The following is an 11,212-nucleotide window of genomic DNA, read 5'->3' as shown; positions in this document are numbered from 1 at the left end:
AGTTGTGGCATGTGGGACGCTGCCTCATCGTGGTCTGATGAGCAGTGCCATGTCCGCGCCCAGGACTCGAACCAACGAAACACTGGGCCGCCTGCAGCGGAGCGCGCGAACTTAACCACTCGGCCACGGGGCCAGCCCTTGCTGTTTCTTTTCAATCTTAAAAAGAGGCTTAAAGGTGAAGATTTGACTCCTCATTTAGAAATAACTCTTCGCAGTTCTCTTTAGTGAACGTGGTCACAGTTTGCTGAGCACTGGCCTCACGAGCTAATGGACGATAGCCTGCTAAGAGCAAATGTCTTGGGATTTAGTAGGGGTCACAAATGTATTTTCTTTTCATTTCATGCCCCTAATTTTCTAGACAGCTTGTTTATGATATGTCAAAATAGCGACTTAAAAGAATTGTCTGACTTGTAGGTTTTACCATGATAAAACAATGATGTGCCTATGTTTTTTAATTTGAAGGAAAAAAATCTTTAAAAGGCTCCATTTCTTTAGTGATTCCGTGATAATTTAAAAACCTCAGAGATACGTGAACTTTTATGACATAATCTGCCAGTGGTGACCTGTATTAACAGTGTGATGGAACAGCGATTAGTTCTATCCCCGTACAGGGTCCACACCGGTCTGGAGGGTCTTCGAAATTGTACAGGGAAAAGTGATTTAAAAGAATTCCTCCCTTCCAGGGATTCTAATCCCTTCTGTTTCTCCAAGGACCTCACTCTGGAGAGCACGTGTCTAAAACCTTGTACTAAGTTCTGAGGGCCCTAAGTAATACCTTTGCCTTAGCAAAAGGAATGATTTTCTTTAGGGAGATATCTTTCTTTTGTCCAAGGAAAGTGTGATGCTGCTGCTTGTCTCTAACCACTTGGCGTCATTTTGTCTGCTTTAGGATTTTCTCAATTCCCTTAAAGTCGGATTCATTAATACAAATTAAACTGTTTACTTACCAATGCTTTTAATTTGACAAAGATGCTATTTCTGATGAGTTGTCTAATTAATTTTCATTTTAATGTAGGCTCTCAACCAAGTTGTCCTTTGGGACAAGATTGTTCTGAGAGGTGATAATCCGAAGCTGCTGCTGAAAGATATGAAAACAAAATATTTTTTCTTTGACGATGGAAATGGTCTCAAGTGAGCAATTCTTTGTCATTTTTTTCATTTAATGAAACATGAAGGGGAGAGAAAGATGTTTCTATTCTAAAGAAAAATATTAGAGGGTAAAAAGAGGAAAGTTGAGAGAGAAGAACAGTATTTATACAGATCTGAAGTGGAAGATTGGCTAGAAATACTGCCCCACAAACCGGGATGTCAGATAAGAGCTCAGTTTTTTGGCAGTTTGTGAAATGTAATAGTGACACTAGTCAAGGCCTGTGGGCTCTGCTCGGGAGTGCCCGGGGGGCCTGGGCCTGCTGCTGTGGAGGTAGGATGTTGATGGTTGGAGGGCTCCCTCCGTGATCCATGTGAGGGGAACTTAGCAGGGAAACCGTAGTGAGGAAGCCCGCGCTGGGCTCGGAGTTGGTACTGAGGTTTCTAGTTTTGGTTCCCTTAACTTCTGTGAACCTCGGTTAACTTTTATACAAAATGAAGGAATTCGAATGGTTGATCTTTTGGGTCATTTTTAGCTCTAAGCTCTGTGAGTAAACAGGGGAAGCAATTTTAGGGGAGAGCTGTTTTAACCAGACCTCTGCTTTTGCAGATGAAAAATTTCCAGCTGTGAGAGATTTTGATTTGTTAGGTTTGCCCATCTGGATACTGATAGAATTAGGTCTCCAAGCATTGTCTTCTGATTTCTGGCTCATCTCTCTCTTTATATTCTCGGTGTTTTACTCACTCAAGCTTCTCGGTTGATACTCTGAGAACTGCAGCAGTGAGTTTGGCTAGGTCATTGTGGGGTACCTGCACATAGAAGGCTGGTGTTTCCCAGCGCTGTTCTTGGCTTTCAAAAGACTTGAGAAAAGTTTGTAGATTAGGACTCTAGTTAGGAATAGCTGGTTGCATATAAAGTATTTGATGCCTCAATGCTTGAATTAAAATGTTTTTATTGAACTACAAGTGTTTCTGCTGACATCTGTTTATTGTATCTTTTTATAGGGGAAACAGGAATGTCACTTTAACCCTGTCTTGGAACGTTGTACCAAATGCTGGAATTCTACCTCTTGTGACAGGATCAGGACATGTATCTGTCCCATTTCCAGATACATATGAAATAACGAAGAGTTATTAAATTATTCTGAATTTGAAACAACATATTTTTATACTTAATGAAGTGTATCTCATTTATCTCTTCCCTTGCATCTTCTTTTGTTTTTGGTTGATAGTTTTTTTTTTTTTTTTTTGGTTATAAGAACTAACATCAAAAGGCGTATTTGAAGGGAAAGGTTAATGTGCCACTTAAACTTAATTTTACAAACAAAACACAAAAAAAGAAGGCCACTGGAGCGGAGTGTTAAAAGAATAAGACAACTACATAATAAGGATTTGTAAAAATTAAAATCTGAAGTATTCTCTGTATTTCCATTATTCTTTATGGAATATAAAGTGAGCATGAAGGGTAGTTAAAACTTTCAGGTGCCTGTGGAGTTATGAGAACTCTGTTTTATGCCTTGCATTCATGCAAGTTCACAGTGGATGTGATTTAGAAGTAGACATTCTCTTCTATCTCAGAGTATGTCTGATTACTGGAAAAATTAATATGATTATTTATGAGAAGCCTAGTTTACAAAATAGCCAAAAGTGATGGAGTTTTATTCCATTTGTCTTAGGAATGCCCATAATGCTTGTTTTTCTTACAGGTGACTAGCAACTTTCTCCAGACTTAAAGACTAAATACCTCTTTATATGCTGTAAATCATTCTAACTCATTTTAAAGTCTCTTAAGTCAACCAAATATGTGTCTTTCAGTGCTTTCTCTAAAAATGTTCCATTGTATTATATCTGTGTGTGACTTCTTAGCGTTGCCATTGAAAGTCGAAGTATTTGCATGGTTTACCCTCTGAGTTAAGTTTGTTCTAGTGAACATGTCTAGTGCCACTGAGTGGTAATTATGTAAAGTTTTCTGTAGGTCCACATTTTAATAATTACTGGGGTAATAATATTTGGTGTGCTTTTGCATTTACAGGCACTCTTGTGTATTTTACTGTGTGTTATCTTCAATAATCTGATGAGGTTACGTGTAGTGCAAATGTTAGTTCTTTGCAGATGAAGAAACTGACACCCAGAAGTTTGTTGACTTGCTTCAAGGTTACATAGCTAGCAAGGAATGGTGTTAAAACTTGAACGCAGATCTGAATTCTCTAAGCTTGTCTTTTCTCCTATACCTCAGATTACAGACTAATCAAAATTTACTTATAATTTTCGTTACATTTATTGTGACCATGGACACCCTTTCTGTCATACTCCTAGAGGAGATTTCCCATCCTGTATGGAAGTGACTTAATTTTCAAGCTGCCAACAACTTATATAGAGGCAATATCTCGATTAATTTTACTTATGATAAAAGTATAAGAATCTAAATATATGTAAAAATAATTCAGAGATTAAGTACATAGTAGTACGTGATTAAATATATGATCATATTTAACATGACTTTTTTCTACATGGGCAAATAAACATCCTTCTCAAAGGAAGCGACCACAAGTCCATTCCCTTCAAGCATGACCAAGCACTGTAGTTACATGGTCAGCAGTTAACAAAGGGCTAATATTTTCTAAGAGTAGTTTAAATTAATATCTAATTTATTATATTTACCTTATATGAAATACATCGCCGCTAAATTCCATTAGTTTTAACAGCCGTTGCATGTAAGAGCATGTGTTCATGTGAAAGGTCAAAGTTATAGGATCATGAATGCTGGACGGGGTTTGGCTCCCAAGTTTTTTATTGAACTTTTCGGGGGCTCAGTTTCTTTATCTGTAAAATGACAGATTGGACTAGTTAATTAGATAGGGTTTGTTTTACACCACGCAAGTCTGTAAAGTGTATTGTATCTCTTCAGCGGAGAGATGAACACAAGAACACCTTCGTGATGTGAAGACAGGAAGATGATTGAAAGACTAATTAACACACAACTCACATTGATCTGACTTTATTTCTGTTAGAGTTTACCTCCAGAAAATTTAACTTCATACAGTTTTTACAAATACTAGACATGGAAACTCAATCTTCAGGCGTCAAAGCTTAAAACTTGAGTGTGTTCTCATTAAGGAATGCGTGCACAGTAAGCCTGCAGTCCTGACCAGACCTGGGTGCTGGTTCAGTAGTCGGTCATCCCTCTGTGCTGAGTGGGTCCATCGTGAGGTGGAGATGAGTGTTGACGTTTACCTGAGTTAGTGTATTTGACAAGCCCACCCACTTTTTTGGAATTTGGTGAGGAAGAGGAGTAGAAAGGCCCAGCCAGCACAATGGATAAACAGCGTTCTGTTCTTTCTTAACTAAGGGGAACTGCTCAGGACTAGAATGCTCCAATATGGGAATAGGAAACCTCTGTCTCAGGAACTCACTTTTGGGTGTGCACAGCTTTGTTCGTTTACCATGATTCTACTTTAAAAAAAAATGGACTTTTGTTCAGTTTGATAACCGTGTCATCTACCTTAGTGTCAGTGTTTTAAAGTAGTCTTATAAAGTCTCCACAAAGACCCAAGACTTCATACTTAAGAAAACCCAAGTATGAATAGAAATGTCTGAGCCCAGAGATGATTCTGGGAAAAGAGAATAATTGCAAGACACTTATGTAATTACAGTTAGAAGTGAGTTAATTTTAAAAGATAGTGCTCCCTTTTCTCTAGCAATGTAACCTAGACAAGCACCTGTATCAGTGTTTTTTATTCCCCCAGTTGATTACATCCGGTTTCTTGATGCTTAAAAGAAAATAACGAAAAACTTAAGAAATTCCTTAGGGTGTAATAGGAAAGTGGATATTTTGGATTTCCTTTCTTGGAATTATTTTACAGTTCCTTGATGGGTCTGGCCAGCCTAGTAATAGCACTGAGAGACGGGCTTTCAGGTTACAGTGAACACTTTTCACCATGGTGTCTAAAGCTTAGTGAGCTAAAGCTTTGGATCTTTGACGTATAGGTTAATGGAGGTGTTATTTTCTAATACTTTGAATTGACATGAAATGGGTTTATGGGGAGAAAAAACCATAAGCTGTGATCTTTGGTTGTAAACAAACATCTATCCTATTTCAGAAGCTTTCCTTGGTTTTAGGAGAGCCCGTGTACCTTTCATGTGCCTGCCAGTGGTTTGAAGAGATCTGTTCCAAAAAGTTGTTGCATGTTTTTGATGCAATTCGGGAAATTGTTTATTTCACAAATACAGATTCATAAGAAAAAAATCGTGAAAATACTGAAGCTATGTTTGAGGATTTTCTTAATTGCAATAAATAGTCAGCATTTTTTCTAATGAAAATGAATTTTGTTTACGAGTAAAAGTATGCATTTTAAAAGACTTTCAGATTTATGCTTTTTACGTGAAGCGCTGAACTAAAAGAAAATAGATGAAACTAAGTCTAGTAAACAAGTTTTTTCTTTGTGTGTGATTGTGTGTGTGTTGGCGGGGGGAGGGGCGAATTTGATTGATTACACCTGGAACACCTTTTCCGGAGACTTTGCTGCTCCCAGCAGACTGTCAGCTCTGTGAGGGCAGTCCTGTCAGATTGATCTTTGCATCTTCCCTGGCACACGGCACATTGCCTTGCACACAATAGACTCCCAATAAATACTGGTGAGGAATGAAGCCATTCTCTTTGTAAAGGGACCAAACCATGGGGGCTGCGTTGCAGTTAACACTCCTCCTTTGTGAGGCCTGCCCTTTTCATTCTTGAGCTGCTGGGGACATTAGATGTCTTTCCCTTCAAGCCCAGTTGAAGGGCTCTGTCAAGACAAATGCTGCTCTTGGCTCCAGCTGCCATGACCCATGTTCTCCCTGTTCGGAGCTTTTCATAATATGAGAGCCAAGGGAGACTGACCAGGTGAGAAGATTGATAGGTAAATTGCTTTACTTTAAATAACTCTAGGAGAGGAAAACAGACCTGACTATAAAAAGTCTCAAAATGTCTGTTTAGCTCATGAAGAAATGAGTTGGAATATACAGCTGACCATTGAAAGTCTGGTTTGCCCAGCCTCTCCCCGCTTCTTGGGCCTATCAGGTGGTTTGGCTTACAGCTGTCACAGCTGGCTCATTGCACTACACTAAGTTTACTGAGTTGTGGAAATTCTGTTCCTTTTTATCTCAGAAGAGAGAGGAGTTTCTCAGAGAACATTAACCAATGGACTCAGATGACTGAAACGATAGAAATACTCCCTCCAGAGAATAGAAAATCAATTGAGTTTAGAGGGTAAGCTTTTTTTTAAATCTAAGTGTGTTTTTTCTGGGATGATGCAAGAGGTCAGCTAGATTTTGCTTTTTCTGTTTTCTCCAAACCTGGGCAATCGTATGTCAGAGCTTCAGTCCTTAGACGTTTTCTCTTGTGCTCCTTTGTCCCTTTCCTTCTTTCCAGGTGATATGTTAAAGCAAGAATTCTGGGTGCGGCAGACCATTGCCTGATTCATGAGCTATCCCTGCAGAAAGAAAATTGGTCACTTCAGTAGGCGTGTGCCTTAGTCTATCTGAGGAGACCTCAAGCTTGAAATAGCTTCTTACCTGGGCCTTTCCTTCCCACTTGAGAATAGCGAAGAGGCATTTCTCTTTGAAATACGTGGAGTCAATGCATATCCCACTGTGTATTTATTGAGGGGAGTTGGAAATAGGCATCCGGAGTTGAAAGTAAAGGTGCTGATCAGTAGTAGATGCTTGAGACGAAAGAGCCTCTGCTCCTTCCTTCTCAGGGCCACCCTCCTGTGCCACCAGCCCACTCCCTTGTTTCTCAGGGGCTTGGAAGGGCTGTGGCCTACCTGTTAAATGAGAGAGTTCACAGGGCGGCTGTGAGTCAGGATGAGGACGGTGCTGAGATGCTCAGAGGGCTCTGGAACAAGCTCAGCTCGAACTTGAGGGAATTGGATCCTGTTAGAAGACTTCCCCAAGTTGTCTGGGCTTCTCCCAGGTTGGAGAAGTCTGGGGCTTAGGCTTATCCCATTGCTGCAGCCTCTGCTGCTGCCTCTGAGACCCCTGAATGTCGTAGTACTCAGTGCAGAGATAGGCAGGTACTGGTAATACTGTAGCTGGGACCCATGTTCCCTTGTTATTGAAAGTTTGAAAATACTGTTATATTAGGAGAGACTTGAGTGCCACCTGCCTGTTGTCCTCAGCTCACCTTTGAAAGCCCAATTAAATTCTCTTTATTACTAGTTAAAATAAGACTGACTGCTGTAATAGACAACATCACAAGAAAATAAGAGTTCATTTCTTGCTCCTGCAGGGGACTTGTGTGGTTTTCAGGCAGCTTTTGACATGGCGTGACTGAAGGACCCACGTGCCTCCTACCTCGGGACGGCCACCCCAGGGCTCTCAGTCCTTAACTTGATGCTCACTGACCAGGGGGAGTGGTGGGGGGGTGGAATGGAGAAGTCCACCTGCTTAATTAGCTTGGCCCAGAAGTGTCACATACAACCAAGTCATGTTCCAGGGGTGAGAACGAATTGCATGGCCTTGCATAGACTCATGGGGCGTCTGGGAAGGGGACTCTTCAGCTGGGCACTCACTTCTCAGGAACAGGTGTATGATGGGTGAGAAGCATGACTCCTGCGAGCTGCCATCTGTCACTTTTTGCCTGTGCTCACCAGCTTTGCCTGACCAGCCCCTGCTGTATCCCAGTAGGGGATAACCCATTGATTTCGTCCATATCTTGTCTGGAGTATGTAGTGTTAAGGATTTTCTGAAGGCTGAACATATTGGATTTTAAGAGTTAGGTTTTAAAGCACTTATCGGGCATTATAGTTACTTGACAAATCTAATCTTTCTAGCCTAGTACTCCCTCCAGAACTTAGAGTAATTTTTTTTAAGTTTCAATGAAGGGGCGCTTAGTTTATATTTTGATTTTTTTCGTGATAAGGAGAGCTATGTTTCTTTGTTTTTTCAGTACCTCTACAGACAAGGTACTTAATACATATTTATGGAATGGATTAATGAAAAGCAGCAAAATGAGTGTGAATAATAAAATTTTAGTTATATTAGTTTACACAGGTCTGATGTAGGATGGCGTTGCAGAACATTCCATGACAAATTTTCAAAGGATAAATGAACTTTTTTTTAACTGTAAAAAGTTGTCTCATAGTCATATCTCTTGGTAATAATGCTTAATATTAAATAATGGAGAAGAAGGTAGAGATATGGAGTAACTTATGTTTGAAATGAGTAGGCAAAGGACAACCATAAATTCTTAGAAGTTTATTTTAGGTCTTTTGCCTGTTTTACATTTTTAATAGGAAAAAGGAAACAGAGAAGTGCATGAAATATTTGTATATAGGTGAATAATTACACAGCATGCACATCTGTAGCCACTACTTCCATCAACAGAACAATCCCACTACCCCAAGCCCCCTCCGTGTCCCTATTCTGGATCACAACCTCTTCCCTCTCCAGTGTCTTCATTTTTGTGTTATTTTCTTAGCTTTACTTGAAAATTTTGCTACCTATGTTGCATGCTATTAGTTTTGCCGCCATTACGAACTGTAGCAACATCTCAGCGGCTTACAAAAACACACATGTATTTTTTGCCTCGATGAGGCCTTAGGATTGGCTTAGGGTGTTCTCCCCATGTGTTCATTCCAGAATCCAAGTTGAAAGGACAGTTCTTTTGAGGCAGAAACTCTTGATGCCTCTTGGAGTCTCTGATTGAACATGGCAAGCATAGGGTCTACTCTTCATTGGCTCAAGTGTGTCACGTGGCAGAGCCAAGAGTCTAAATTCAACAGGGGCTAGTGAATCTCATGGCACTGCGTAATCCTCTTATGGGGACAGGGAGAGAATTCTCAGGAGTAATGATGTAATTTGTCATACATCCCTAAGCGATATAAGTTAGTTTTGCTTGGTTATGAACATAAGTGGATCTTACCATAGGAGTTTTTTTGTGTCTTTTGTGTCTGCTTCAGCTCAGCATTACGTTTAGGAGATTCAGTTATGTTTTGTGTGAAGCTATAGTTTATTCATTTCATTGCACGTAGTAATCCAGTGCTTATAGTAATCCATAGCAATCCATCGTGTGCGTAATTGATTTACCTACTCTGCTCTTGATGGACAGGTGCTATGAATATTCTTGCACAGGTAGCCTGGTATATATGTTTGTGTTTCTCTAGGAAAGAGACCTTCAAACTTTGTTGCTTGCATAGTACATAAAAGATTTGTGGGAAAACAAAGAATCTCTAACATTATTAAACATCTAAAATTTTCATCTTGCTAAAATAGTATAACCCAAGTAATTTTTGGCATATTGTAAATATTAGCACTTTAAAGACTTACATCACTTTAAAAAATGTATCTAAATATATCAGATGGAATATAAATGCTACAATGATTTGATATTTTTAACCATTTTCTAATGAACAAATTCTTCCTCACTGTTAAAAATTTTATCATTCTCTTTTCTTCTTAAAATCATGTATGTATGCCTTTTCCCCAGAAAAATTCTATCCTAATGGATAATAGTAGAGAGAGTTCTATTTTCAAAAGTCTTTTCTTGATAAAGCTATCACGCTTGTTTGCAACAAAAATACGTACATAAATTGGAGTTGAGCTTTCAAAGTTTTCTGTGACCTCAATGTTTTAATGTTTAAAAGTTATTTTGGTTAGTAAGTTATTTCTATAATCAGCAATAGTAAAAACTGATCAAAATGATATGTATATTACAAATTTTGATAAATAATTGCTAAATAACTGTAACTTAGTGAGATGGGATCAATAAAAGGGTGCTTTTATTAAGGGAATTGTCCAATTCTCTCTCCACCCCCAAGGTTTCCTCCCTGTGGCAACATGCCCTAGTAAGATCCTGGAGGAGCACGCCTTCCCTCGTGAGGGGAGCTGGAGAAGGGGGACCACAAGCTGGGGTGTATTGTTGCCAGATCAGTTTAGAAGAGTGCAGAGCTGATTCCCATAAAGCAGTCTGTCCCCATGAACAGAGTGTCCTATTCTCCCTAATTGCAGACCCCAATCTGACAAACACACCTAACACTGGAAATGTCTAAGTCTTGGAGATTCCGATTATTATCTTTACTGCGTAATCCCAAACTTTCCCAAAGTGGTTTTCCCAAGTGTTAAGTTCTCTTTGCTTATACTTCATCTGCATTTGGTTTTGCAGATCTTAGTTTTTGCCAGGCTGGTGGATGTCCAATGGTATCTTATTCTGGTTTCAGTTTATGTTTTTTTGATTTCTAAAAGGTTTGACTTCTTTTCAGATGTTTATCATTCATTTGGTTTTCTTGTGTAAATGTGCCTGTTCAGGTCTTGCCCCTTCTCTATTGTCTGTCTTAATTGACTTGTAGAATTCTTCAGATGGTCTCAGTTTGAACCTTTTGTTAATTACACACATCACATTCTGGCTCACACTTTCACTCTTTTCATGGTGCCTTTGATAAATCAAAGTTCTTAATATAATCAGATTGATCAGTTTTTCTTTTGTTAATGCACAAAATTGGGGTTCTCTTGCCCAATGTGTATAAGCAGCCAATTAATTATGGCATCAGCTTTTAGGGGAGATATTAGCTTTATTCTGTGAGATGGATATGCAGGGAGAGAGGGGGAGTGTGCCCTCACATCTGTCTCTCCGATTCAGGATTTGGGGTGAAATTTAAGAGGTTAGGGAGAACAGGCTGGCATGTGGAAATGTTAGCATGACAGGTTTTGGTTGGTGGGCTTCAAGCATATATGGTAAGGTTTGAACATTTATGACAGCGTTCTAAACATTCATGATGAGGTTCTAAACTTTTATGATAGAGTTCTAAACATTTATGATGAGGTGGGAAAGGAATTTTAACACAGGATTTTCCTGAATGAGGGACCCCTTGGTTCTGATGAGAGTCTGACTTTAAACTTCTAGTCATGTCCTTGTCCTTTGGTTTCATGAGGAGGAAAGTCTTTGGTTCTGAAGTCATTTTAGATGAAGATCTTCTGCGCATACTCTGGCTACATGACTTTGCACATTTTCTGAAAGAATTCTTAATCATTCTGTTGATAAGAGATGGGGTCAGTTGAACTGGTACTGGAGGGCCTGTGGTTACAAATCTCCCCTTTTGGTTGCTCATTCCTCAGTCTTGAGGGATATAGAGTGACAACTGCTCTAGTT

At 39.4% G+C, this 11,212-nt stretch overlaps 1 protein-coding gene across 1 annotated transcript in view; it reads left to right on the top strand.

The window, feature by feature from the left end:
• SPCS3 (signal peptidase complex subunit 3) overlaps positions 1 to 3,382 on the top strand; it is a 9,726-nt gene extending 6,344 nt beyond the window's left edge. The window contains exons 4-5 of the mRNA XM_046648829.1: positions 1,016 to 1,131; positions 2,092 to 3,382. Coding sequence (XP_046504785.1) covers positions 1,016 to 1,131; positions 2,092 to 2,224 — 249 coding nt within the window. The 3' untranslated portion in view covers positions 2,225 to 3,382. The remainder of the gene's footprint in view (positions 1 to 1,015; positions 1,132 to 2,091) is intronic.
• Positions 3,383 to 11,212: the final 7,830 nt, after the last annotated feature.

Source organism: Equus quagga, chromosome 22, assembly GCF_021613505.1.
Source record: "Equus quagga isolate Etosha38 chromosome 22, UCLA_HA_Equagga_1.0, whole genome shotgun sequence".
NCBI lineage: Eukaryota > Metazoa > Chordata > Mammalia > Perissodactyla > Equidae > Equus > Equus quagga.
This window is presented reverse-complemented; position numbering and strand designations above follow the sequence as displayed.